General features: G+C 37.7%; 1 protein-coding gene across 2 annotated transcripts in view; it reads right to left on the bottom strand.

The window, feature by feature from the left end:
- Positions 1-13,215, bottom strand: part of LOC100031960 (cytochrome P450 2J4-like) — a 153,002-nt gene that overhangs the window by 121,541 nt on the left and 18,246 nt on the right. The window contains exon 5 of one of the 2 annotated variants that reach the window (XM_056815040.1): positions 11,975-12,151. The exons of the other annotated variant lie outside the window; for it this stretch is intronic. Within the exon in view, the coding sequence (XP_056671018.1) occupies positions 11,975-12,151 (177 nt within the window). The remainder of the gene's footprint in view (positions 1-11,974; positions 12,152-13,215) is intronic. 2 annotated transcript variants of the gene reach the window in all.

Below are 13,215 nucleotides of genomic sequence, written 5' to 3'. Positions count from 1 at the left end.
AAAAAATCAAGTCATTCTCCAATTGATAAGTGGGCAAGGGACATGAACAGGCAATTTTCAGCCAAAGAAATCAATACTATTAATAAGCACATAATAAGTGTTCTAAATCTCTTATAATCAGAGAGATGCAAATCAAAACAACTCTGAGGTATCATCTCACAACTAGCAGATTGGTTAATATGACAGCAAAAGAAAGTAATGAATGCTGGAGGGGATGTGGAAAAGTCGGGACATTAATTCATTGCTGGTGGAGTTGTGAATTGATCTAACCATTCTGGACGGCAATTTGGAACTATGCCCAAAGGGCGATAAAAGAATGTCTGCCCTATGATCCAGCCATAGCACTGCTAGGTCTTTACCCCAAAGAGATAATAAAGAAAAAGACTTGTACAAGAATATTCATAGCTGCTCTCTTTCTGGTGGCCAAAAATTGGAAAACAAGGGGATGCTCTTCAATTGGAGAATGACTGAACAAATTGTGGTATATGTTGGTGATAGAATACTATTGTGCTAAAAGGAATAATAAAGTGGAGGAATTCCATGGTGACTGGAGCAACCTCCAGGAAGTGATGCAGAGCAAGAGTAGCAGAACCAGGAAAACATTGTACACAGAGACTGACACACTGTGGTACAAGAGAACGTAATGGACTTCTCCATTAGTGTCAATACAACATCCCTGAACATTCTGCAGGGATCCAGGAGATAAAAACACTATCCACAAGCAAAGGACAAAAGGTGGGAGTAAAAACACTGAAGATAAGCAACTGCTTGACTACAGGGGTGGAAGGTACAGGAATGAGGAGTGACTCTAAATGAACACCCTAATACAAATACAAACAACATGGAAATGGGTTTGAAGCAAGGACACATGTGATACCCAGTGGAATCATGCATTGGCTAGAGGAGGTTTTACAAGGGAATCACTTTAAAAGACTGATATATATTAATTTAAGGTCGCCAAGGAATCAGCTATGTAATTCTTAAATGAAAAACTCAAGTCAGCCGTCAGCCTTTTTTGGAGTTTAATTACAATAGGAGCAAGAAAGGAATTAGAGATATATATAGAGAGAGAAAGGGGAGAGAAGGGAATAGGGCTTAAATACCCCTTCTGTTTAGGCTGGGCCAAAAGGCCCAAGCCCTTAGATAGCTGGGGCAAAGAAAAGAGATCAGTCCCTTTCACTCACGTGTCCAAAATGGAGAAACAGTCTCAGAGGCCCCCACCTTCAGCTTCCTTCAGAGCAAGCTTCCTCAGAGCCCAGGAACCACACCGCTCCAAAAAAAACTCCACCCCCTTCAGTCTCCAGACCCTCCTATCTTTAAGGACACCATCCAAGTTGCCTCCCCTCAGTCCTCACATCTACCAATCACTCTTCATCAATTTCCCTGTCAATGGAGGCTCTCGCTTAACCCAGGACCGCCCAGAGGTTTCTGGCTTTTGCACATGTCTGTTGAAGGTCATATTTTCAAATGATTAAATCTATACTCCTTTGCTACAGCCCTTTCTAAATCCTGTTAACTTGAGTATGGTAGAGATTGGAATAATTAAATTTTGATCTAGGCTGCAGCCCTTACTCAATCCTATTAGGACTGAATAGGGTGGAGATTTATTCCAAGTATCTCCATTGTATCAATTCTAAATCAATCAAGACTCAAAGAAATTCCTGTTCTATGCTTAAGCATAGGTCAAAGTCCTTTCCATTGTTCAGCAAAGGGTTTCTGTCCTAAAGTAATCTTAAGAAGGGAAGAGAAGGAACCTCCCATGCCAATGGAGTTCCCATTCCAATAGACTATCAGTAAGAAATTTTCCAAGTATGAAATATCCCAATGGTGAAATTTTCAACAATTATAAGTCTAAGGAAATTTGAGGTTTACAATCCCCCCTGATGATCATTGGGAGACTAGTCTCCCCTTTGATCATTTAACATAATCATTTTGTAGTTCTAAATTCACTTCTAACTAAAGATATACACAATATTCAATTTTCTAGGAGAAATTAGAATAGTGAGAGAGGAAATAGAAAAGAAAAGAAAGCAAAACCAATGTTTGCTAGGCGCATTGACAGAAAGCCAAATTAGGGGCAGTCCCTTTTGGCATAAATGTTACAATAAATGTTCAATCAAAAGTTCAGTCCAATCAATCACATCCAAAGTTCATTCTTGATCTTCTTGATGAAGTGTAGGTTTTTGGCATCTTTCTGCAACAGTTCATTCTCTGGATATAAAAGTTTCAAGCTTCTTTCTTGAAGATCTTTTCTCGAACAAAATCAAAATCTTTGAAATTTTTTATAACAGTAAAATCTTAAACAAAAGTCTTGGATTTTTATAAAAATACAATCAAACAAAAAAAATTCAAAAATTCTTAGATTTTTAAATAAAATACAATCCCCCCTGAAGTAAGTATTTAAAAAAAAATATATCAAGTTTAGCTCAGAATGCAATGTTCAGTTATGGGGGTGTATGTGTCAATTATCAAAAGAATAGAAAAATAATCAAAAACATAAGAAAAATTCAAAATAGACCTTGTATAGGTCCAGTTTAAAGTAATTTCTATCCCACAAGTATGTAGGACAGAAGGCAGTAATATTTCACTTAGCCATTTGTAGCCAAGACTACAGGAAGTTGCCATAATATAAGAAGAAAAGAATTAGAATTCTATTTTGATGGGGAAATGTCATTCCCTTGTCTGATTTTTTTCCTTCAGAGATATAGGGAGCCAGCATGATAGTCAAGCTTTGTACTTGTTTGAGTATTTCAAAAAGAGTGTAGATACAAGGAAGTCCTACGACTTAAACATAAGTTAAGCGTCGCAACCTCGAGTCTCACTTTAATATTTCTTGTGTGCTCTATTGGCACTATTCAGGTTTAGTCTGTGCTCCTTGTTTTTATCCCTTTTCCTGGAATCAGACACAAACATTAATCACAGTCCTATAATATTTTATCAATAAATGGCAGGTTCCCATAGTTTAAAGCTTTTAGGCATATATTGATATTATAGCAAGAGTATATATATTAACTTGTATTACTGCAGGGAAAAAATATTAATATTAATTATGTGTACCTTCAGTACAAATAATGAGAAAAAAATCAAATATTCTGATAAAAAATAAAAGAAAAGAAATAAGAAAAAATAAGAAAAAAAATCAGTAATTCAATATATTCTTGAAAGAAAAAAAACCAGCATCCATTTGTCTATGGATTATTATCTCCAATTCTTATGATAAGATAGAGTCACAATTCATATGATAAGATAGAGTTAATCAGTCTCAGCAGAAGATGCTTTCTTCACATGTGAGCAGTGAATCCAAGAGTCTCTTTCTCCAATCTTTATAGATGTTGGAGTAGTTAATAATATTTGGAATGGTCCTTCCCATGAAGGTTGAGTTGTCCAGTTCGCTTGAAATTCTTGATATAAACTTTATCTCCTGGGTTCAGGTCATGCAGAGAAAAGTCTAATGGTCCAGCTTGTACTGCAGCTCCGGATTCATGAAGTTCACGTAGTTTGTGCTGTAACTCCTGTATATAGGAAGCAATAGTAATATCTCCCCCTAATAGCGATGTATAAGCCGGGGAGAAAGGCTTAGCCTGTATAGGCGGATGTCCAAAAAGCATCTCAAATGGTGAAATATGTAAGTCTCCTCTAGGCCTGCTTCTAAGATAAAATAGGGCCAGAGGGAGAATTTTAGGCCATTTTAAATGGGTCTCAGTGCATAATTTGCCAATCATAGTCTTAAGTTCTTTATTCATCCTCTCCACTTGGCCTGAGCTCTGGGGGTGATATGGAACATGGAATTTTGGAGTTATCCCCAAGCAAGAATATATTTGATTTAAGACAGAATCGGTAAAATGACTCCCTCTATCGGAGTCAATACGTGCTGGTAGGCCAAAACGAGGGATAATTTCTTTTAAAAGTATCTTTGCAACAAAATCTGCTGTGGCTCGGGTCGTAGGAAATGCTTCTGGCCATCTGGTTAGTTGATCTACAATTACTAGACAAAATTTATAACGTCCAGCTTTTGGCATTGTAATGAAATCTATCTGTAGATGTTCAAAAGGTGTGTAAGCCAGAGGACGTCCCCCAAAGGCTTTTCCATGATATGCATGTTGGTTATATGCCTGGCAAATAGGACAGGCTGAACATACTTTAGAGGCTACAGTAGTTATACCAGGGGCTATCCATACTCTCTTGACAGAGTCCACGATGCCCTGGGTGCCAAAATGACCATTTTTATGAATAGATTGGCAAATTTGGTTATAGAAACTTCTAGGGAGCAGGGGTTTTCCTTCAGGTGACACCCATACTCCATTAATTTGTTTTGCTTTAAATTTTTGTTTCCATTTTTCCACTTCCTTTTCATTATAGGAGAGTGATAAATTTAAATTATCAGTGGTTGTTAATGTTAAAATTAATCCAGGTCCTTCTATGGCTGCTAGTTTTGCAGCGGCATCTGCTCGGTCATTTCCTCTAGAGACAGGGTCAGAGCCACCTGTATGGGCAGAGCAATGAACTACAGCTAGGGCTTTAGGCAGTTTGAGAGCAGAAAGAACTTCATTAATAATTTCTGCATTAGCTATGGATTTTCCAGCTGAGGTTAAAAATCCTCTTTGGAGCCATAGCATCCCGACTGAGTGACAAATGCCGAAAGCATATCTAGAATCTGTATAAATTGTTGCCTTTTTATCCTTGGCAATTATACAAGCTTGTTTTAGAGCTATGAGTTCTGCTCCTTGAGCGCTAATGTTAGAAGGTAGTGAAGCTGACCATTCAGTGGCAAATTCTGAGACTACGGCAGCTCCAGTGTAACGTATGCCATCCCTCATAAAAGAGGAACCATCGGTAAATAAAATCAGATCTGCATTGTCTAAGGGAGTGTCCAAGAGATTATCTCGAGGCTTTTCTGCCATGGACACTAGTGTTTCACAGTTATGTAGTGGTTCTCCTGAAGTAGGTAAATCTGGAAGCAAGGTGGCAGGGTTAAGAGTTGAACAGCGTTTCAAGGTAATATTTTCACTAGTTAATAAGGTTATTTCATACCTTGTAATTCTCTGATCTGAGAATGCCTGTGTTCTATGTTTTACCAATAATGCTTCAATCTCATGTGGGCACATTATTGTTAATGGACATCCCAATACTAAATCAACGGTTTTTGTTACTAGTAAGGCTGTAGCAGCTACTCCTCTAAGGCATGGTGGTGCTCCTGCTGCTACTGGGTCTAGTTGGGCAGAATAATAAGCAATTGGGCGCTGAGAAGGTCCCAAAGTCTGAGTTAACACACCAGAGGCTACTCCTCTTCGCTCATGCACATATAAGGTAAATGGCTTGTTGTAATCTGGGATGCCTAGAGCAGGGGCAGACATGATAGCCTTTTTCAGATCTGTTAGAGCTGACAAGTGTTCAGGCTCTAATTTGAGGGGTTCAGGAACCGAATCCTTTGTTAATGCTATAAGGGGTTTAGTGATTTCCCCATAGCATGGAATCCATTGTCTACAAAACCCTGTTGCTCCTAAAATTGCTCTCAGCTGTTTCTTAGTGGTAGGAGCACTCAATTTTTGAATGTTCTCAATTCGTTTTGGAGAAATATAACGAGCACCCGCAGTCAAGATGAATCCCAAATATTCTACTTTTTGGAGACACCATTGAACTTTATCCTTAGAGATTTTATGTCCTCTTTTGTGCAATTCCAAAAGAAGGTGTTTGCTATCTTCTTGACATGTTTCTGCATCTGTTGAAGCCAAGAGTAGATCATCTACATATTTGATTAATTTGCTATTTTTAAATGTTATATTGTCTGTGTCTTGGCTCAAAATTTGCTCAAATAAGCTCGGACTTTCGACATAACCCTGTGGCAGCCGACACCAGGTATATTGTGAGCCCTTCCAGGTGAAAGCAAAAATATGCCTGGAGTTTTCATGTATTGGTATGGAAAAGAAAGCTGAACACAAGTCTACTACTGTAAAGTATGTAGCTGTGCTAGGAATAGATGAAATAATAGTATGTATGTTAGAAACTACGGAGTGTCTCTTTATAACGTGATTATTCACTGCCCTTAGATCCTGTACGAATCTATAGATGTGTTTGCCATCGGGTCCTTTTTTTGGTTTTTTAATTGGCAGGATGGGCGTGTTGTATTCAGATTTGCAAGGGATTATTATTCCCTGTTCTATTAATGAGTTAATAACTGGTGTAATACCCTCAATTGCCTCCTTTGAGAGGGGATACTGAGGGATAGAAGGAGGTGGGCTAGATTTAGTTTTTATCTGCACAGGAACAGCAGATTTAAGTAAGCCTACATCAGAAGAAGATGTGGCCCAAAGAGACTCTGGTATATCTTTAGGTATTTCAAAAATGGAAGGTTCTTTTGCCTCCTGGTTTTCCGAGAGAAGTACAGGGAGTAATTTTAAAGATTCCTCTGGTACTTCTAATGATAATGAGCCATCTGGGGAGCAGGTTATTGTGGCTCTGAGTTTGCATAGAAGGTCCCTCCCCAGCAAATTTAAAGGGGAGTCAGGCATCAAAAGGAAGGAGTGTTGTACCTCTAGGGGTCCTACAGACACCATTCTAGGAGGAAGTCTTTTAACTCTTTGGGTTATTCCTGATACTCCCATTACATTCTCTGAGCCAATAGAATAACATTGTAAATCAGGTGTTCTCTTTAATACAGACCAGGAAGCTCCAGTGTCTAATAGACAATCATAATAAGTGTTACCCACTTTTAAGGTAACATGGGGTTCATTAGTATGGGGAGGGCAGTGGATAGGGACAACGGGTAGTAGGACATCAGGGTCTGGGAAATCAAAGGTTGTATCCTCTGATTCCTGTGCCCCAGCCCCCCCTGGGCACCATCATTGTGTTTGGGATATTCCTTGGGCACCCCCCTGAAGGGCACCTCTCTGAGGGTCATTAGTACCTCGAGTAATTTTTGGACGAGCGCCATTTCTCATATATTGTTGAGTATTATCATTAAAATTTTCTTCAATTTGAGCATTGTCATTAAATTCCCAATTCCTATTTCTATAATTCTGGTTTCTAAAGCTCTTATTTCTATATTCATTATAGTTATTTCCATAGTCATTATTATAATTTCTAGAATTTTGGTTTCTATAACCATTATCATAATTTCTATAGTTATTATTTCTAAAACCATTATTAAACTGTGTATTCCTTCCAAACATCTTAAGAAAGGTTCTACATTCCATCATTTTGTGGCCCTTCTTCTCACAGAAGTGGCAAGTAATGGATTGATAATTGGATTTCTGGAGAGGGGCAATTGTCGTTGGTTCATTATCATGCCCACTTTCTAATTTAGTTATCCTATCTATTGCACATCTCATTTTTTTCTTCATTTCCTCCATGTCATCATTATTCTCTTTTTCCTTTTCTTCGTTTCCCTTAAAAACATATATAGCTGTTTTTCGCAATTCTTCAAGGTCCATATCTGACCATCTTGGGCATTGTGTTTTAAAATAATTTTTAATTACTTTGCAAGAATTATTTACAAAGATTCTTCTAACTTGTCTTAAACTATTCTCTTTATTTAAGTCCCAATCTAAGTATCTGTCCACAAACTCGATAATTCTGTCCATAAATCTGGAGGGTGTTTCGTTTTCCTTTTGCTTAATTTTTTCCAGTTCCATCCACTTATCTGTACTGTCCGCACATTCCTTCATGGCCGTGAGGATGGCCTCTCTACAACTGTATAGTTGTAGATAGTCCTCAGGATTATTATAGTCCCATTCGGGATTGTAAACCTCAAATTTCCTTAGACTTATAAATGTTGGAAATTTCACCATTGGGATATTTCATACTTGGAAAATTTCTTACTGATAGTCTATTGGAATGGGAACTCCATTGGCATGGGAGGTTCCTTCTCTTCCCTTCTTAAGATTACTTTAGGACAGAAAACCTTTTGCTGAACAATGGAAAGGACTTTGACCTATGCTTAAGCATAGAACAGGAATTTCTTTGAGTCTTGATTGATTTTAGAATTGATACAATGGAGATACTCCACCCTATTCAGTCCTAATAAGATTGAGTAAGGGCTGCAGCCTAGATCAAAATTTAATTATTCCAATCTCTACCATACTCAAGTTAACAGGATTTAGAAAGGGCTGGAACAAAGGAGTAAAGATTTAATCATTTGAAAAATATGACCTTCAACAGACATGTGCAAAAGCCAGAAACCTCTGGGCGGTCCTGGGTTAAGCGAGAGCCTCCATTGACAGGGAAATTGATGAAGAGTGATTGGTAGATGTGAGGACTGAGGGGAGGCAACTTGGATGGTGTCCTTAAAGATAGGAGGGTCTGGAGACTGAAGGGGGTGGAGTTTTTTTTGGAGCGGTGTGGTTCCTGGGCTCTGAGGAAGCTTGCTCTGAAGGAAGCTGAAGGTGGGGGCCTCTGAGACTGTTTCTCCATTTTGGACACGTGAGTGAAAGGGACTGATCTCTTTTCTTTGCCCCAGCTATCTAAGGGCTTGGGCCTTTTGGCCCAGCCTAAACAGAAGGGGTATTTAAGCCCTATTCCCTTCTCTCCCCTTTCTCTCTCTATATATATCTCTAATTCCTTTCTTGCTCCTATTGTAATTAAACTCCAAAAAAGGCTGACGGCTGACTTGAGTTTTTCATTTAGGAATTACATAGCTGATTCCTTGGCGACCTTAAATTAATATATATCAGTCTTTTAAAGTGATTCCCTTGTAACAGGATCCTGAGATGGCCAATGTGCTGCATTACGCCCCCGGGTTTTGTTGACATGAGCAATTATTTTATTTTTTTCACGTTCACTTAAAAAAGCCTGTAGTAAGCTCTCAACGTCCTTGTAAGGCGGATTATATTGAAAAAATATGTCTCCCATCTTTTTTGTTACAAGAAAAGGATCTTGTTCATATGTGGGGATATTTCGTGTAAATTCATTTATTTCTTGGGGAGTATACGGTATCCTATGTCTTAAAGTCACCACATCCCCATTTCGTCCTATTTCAGGTACTTCTCTTAGAGGAAACAGGCCTCTAGTTGAATTTTGCACCTGTGGGTCAGTTTGACAAGGACAGGTTTCTCTAGGAGGACAAGATCTCCCTTGCATTGGAATTTGGTTTTCTGTAGGAGAAGGAACATGAGAAGCTGGGATTGCAGGGGAAGGGTTTTGGGGATTAAATTCAGACAAGATTTGCACTGCACGAGAGAAGCAGTCTGTTAACTGGGCTATAGGGAAGGTGTTTTCCATCTCTATTTCAGGGAAGGAAATTTCCTCATTCAAAGGTTCAGAAACAGGTCTGTTTCTGGTAGAGTGGGTGTTTGCCCATTGATCCTGTAAGAAACATTTTAGATCTTCTAATTGGGCTTGCATTTTATCCTCAATTTTTCCTATTTTATCTTCCATATCTCCCATTTTATCCTCAATATTTCCTATTTTATTCTCAATATTTCCTATTTTATCCTCAAGTTTTTCTATTTTATTCTCAATATTTCCTATTTTATCCTCAATTTTTTCTATTGTATCCTCAATTTTTTCTATTGTATCCTCAATTTTTTCTATTTTATCCTCATTTTTTTCTATTTTATCCTCAATATTTTCTATTTTATCCTCATTTTGTTTTATTTTATCCTCATTTTGTTTTATTTTATCCTCATTTTGTTTTATTTTATCCTCATTTTGTTTTATTTTATCCTCATTTTGTTTTATTTTATCCTCAATATTTTTTATTTTTTCATCTCTAAATATAGTATTGAGGAGTACAAAAATGACAGTACCTATTAATATAAAAATTTGGAGGTATCCTTCATTCCTCAATGCCCCTACTTCTTCAGCTGCCATATAATTGTCAAAGAATGTAGTACTCATTTTTATATGTATATTTTGTAATTTCACAAAACACGTGGGGAGCAGGGCAAAGCAACAAACTTTCCACAGGGTTTTTTTTTTTTTTAATCCAGGAAGTTGTTCCTTAAGGGAAAGGATATTTAGAAACAGTTCTTCCAGCCAGGACTTTAGAGTCCTGTTGCTGAGATTTAAAAACCGCTGTTTTCTGTCTATCAGAGTCACACAGCTGGGAAGTATCTGAGGTCCGATTTGAACCCAGGACCTTCTGCCTCTAGGGCTGGCTCTCAATCCGCTGAGCTACCCAGCTGTCCCTTAAGATTAAAGGGAAGAAAAAGAAAAAACTGCTGATTCCAATTTAACTTAAGGAGAAAAGAGAAAAAGTTTTTTATACTCACGTGTTCTAGCAGCTGTGTCTTTAAGCCAAGTTTTTTTTTTTTTTTTAAAAAAAAGGACTAAGTGGTGAAACAGTATAGTAAAAAGGCAAGGAAAAAGTTTTATTGAGAGGATTCTTTAGACTCCCGTGTGGTCAGCCACAATGTTACAAGGGAATCACTTTAAAAGACTGATATATATTAATTTAAGGTCGCCAAGGAATCAGCTATGTAATTCCTAAATGAAAAACTCAAGTCAGCCGTCAGCCTTTTTTGGAGTTTAATTACAATAGGAGCAAGAAAGGAATTAGAGATATATATAGAGAGAGAAAGGGGAGAGAAGGGAATAGGGCTTAAATACCCCTTCTGTTTAGGCTGGGCCAAAAGGCCCAAGCCCTTAGATAGCTGGGGCAAAGAAAAGAGATCAGTCCCTTTCACTCACGTGTCCAAAATGGAGAAACAGTCTCAGAGGCCCCCACCTTCAGCTTCCTTCAGAGCAAGCTTCCTCAGAGCCCAGGAACCACACCGCTCCAAAAAAAACTCCACCCCCTTCAGTCTCCAGACCCTCCTATCTTTAAGGACACCATCCAAGTTGCCTCCCCTCAGTCCTCACATCTACCAATCACTCTTCATCAATTTCCCTGTCAATGGAGGCTCTCGCTTAACCCAGGACCGCCCAGAGGTTTCTGGCTTTTGCACATGTCTGTTGAAGGTCATATTTTCAAATGATTAAATCTATACTCCTTTGCTACAGCCCTTTCTAAATCCTGTTAACTTGAGTATGGTAGAGATTGGAATAATTAAATTTTGATCTAGGCTGCAGCCCTTACTCAATCCTATTAGGACTGAATAGGGTGGAGATTTATTCCAAGTATCTCCATTGTATCAATTCTAAATCAATCAAGACTCAAAGAAATTCCTGTTCTATGCTTAAGCATAGGTCAAAGTCCTTTCCATTGTTCAGCAAAGGGTTTCTGTCCTAAAGTAATCTTAAGAAGGGAAGAGAAGGAACCTCCCATGCCAATGGAGTTCCCATTCCAATAGACTATCAGTAAGAAATTTTCCAAGTATGAAATATCCCAATGGTGAAATTTTCAACAATTATAAGTCTAAGGAAATTTGAGGTTTACAGAGGGGAGGGGGGAGGAGGGGAAGATAAGAAAAGGATCTTTGTTTCCAAGGAATATTGTTTGAAAATAACCTAATAAAATAATGTTTAAATTGGAAAAAAAAGAATATATACGCAATATCTCTATGGAATTGAGGGCACACAGGATTTTATAGATGAGTAAAGTAATATGCAGAGAGATGAATTAGTAGGGTTGAAATATCAGGGCCAATAATTAATCTCAATCGGAGTAGAGTACTACTTAGGAAACAGAAAGAGCTGGGTTCAAATCCCACCTCAGATTCCTATTAGCTTTGTGGGCAGGGTCATTTGATTAATTACTTTGTTCTTCAGTTTATTCATCTATAAAGGCAGAGGGCTGAATTAAATGAGCTCTAGAATCTTTTCGATATCCAAATAAAAACTGGATTTTCTAGAACCACCACAACCTACATACAATTCCAAACAACCCCACCACCATACATACACTCCACTTAACTTATATAAAATTGAAATTTTATTTCTATTCAGGACATCCTCAGGTTTTCTAGGAGGAAAGATGCTCAAGTTATGAGGCAGATGTAAATTTTGAACATATTAACCTATTTGTCCCTCCCCATTTAAGGCCTTGATTTTTTTTTTCCAGCACATTGTGCATGTTTTCTTGTGTTGTCTCCATTACCTTGGACAGCTCCTTCAGGTAAGCATCAATGAAGTCCTGGGCTTCCTCAGAGTTTTGATCTTCCTTGTGTTGTTTGATCATATGGGCCACAAAAGACTCTAGTTTCTGGAATTCTCTAAAGAGTTTTTTATGAGCTCCTGGCAAGCATTTCATTATCCTAGGAAAGATATTGAAGAACTAAAAAATATAAAAGAAAAGAGAAAAAGGAGAAATGAGTGCCGTTTCCTTTTGAGCTGTGTTATGCCTTCAAATTTCTTATTCTAAGTCTGGCTTGGGATTTTACTTTTTTAGTGTGTCATCCATCAAATTTAACCTTCCAAACTCATCCTCCTTTTAACTGCTGCTGCATATCCCATAGTATTGGACTCATAACCTTCAGCTTGGCATTTATCCAATTATGGTTTTCATATACCAGACCCCTTGGCCATGTATTGATGCACCTAATTGACTTTTTTGGTAAGGATTACTCACTGATCAACTGGGAGGCAGAATGGATGGTGTGCTGGAGTAAAATTCAGGAAGATGTGAGTTAGAATTTCTCTTAAGACACATTTACTGTGAGAAAAATCATTGCTTTATTCCTCCCTTTGTTTGCTTTTCTTTCAAATGGAGATAATAAGAACAAGTAGCTGAATGGGTTTTTGTGAGCATGTTGAGTAATCAGCTAGTTTACAAATATTTATTAATCATTTAGTATGTGTAACATCGACTATGTGCCAGGCACTGGGCTAAATGCTAAGGAAGGGAAAAATACCAGTCTCAGTATAAGATTTGTCCAAAATGATAGTGATGGGAATGAGCTCATATTCTAATTGCAAATCCAACAGGTTAATAACTAGATTCTTGTGAGATATATGTAGGATACTTGAAATGGAATTTCAGAGGGGAAGGCAAAAAGTACTAGAGATATTGGGAAATGCATCTTGCATTTGAAGGTGAAATTTGAATTGATTCTTTTTTTTATTCAAGTTACAAATTTACTCATAATTTTTCCAATGTTACATGATTTATATTGACTAACAACCCTTTTCCTTCGCCCCTCCCAGAGTTGACACGCAACTCCACTATACATGTATTATCACTGAAATCTATCACGCAAGATCTATTTTTATACAATTCATTAATTTAAGAGAGTAATCTTATAAAATCAAAACCCCAAATCATATACCAAAAGAAACCAATGGTAAATCATATGTTTTCTTTTAGATTTCAAATCAAACAATCCTTTCAATGGATGTGGA

This window comes from Monodelphis domestica, chromosome 2, assembly GCF_027887165.1.
Source record: "Monodelphis domestica isolate mMonDom1 chromosome 2, mMonDom1.pri, whole genome shotgun sequence".
Taxonomy (NCBI): Eukaryota; Metazoa; Chordata; class Mammalia; order Didelphimorphia; family Didelphidae; genus Monodelphis; species Monodelphis domestica.
Note: the sequence above shows the minus strand (reverse complement) of the source record. Positions and strands in the feature narration are given on the sequence as shown.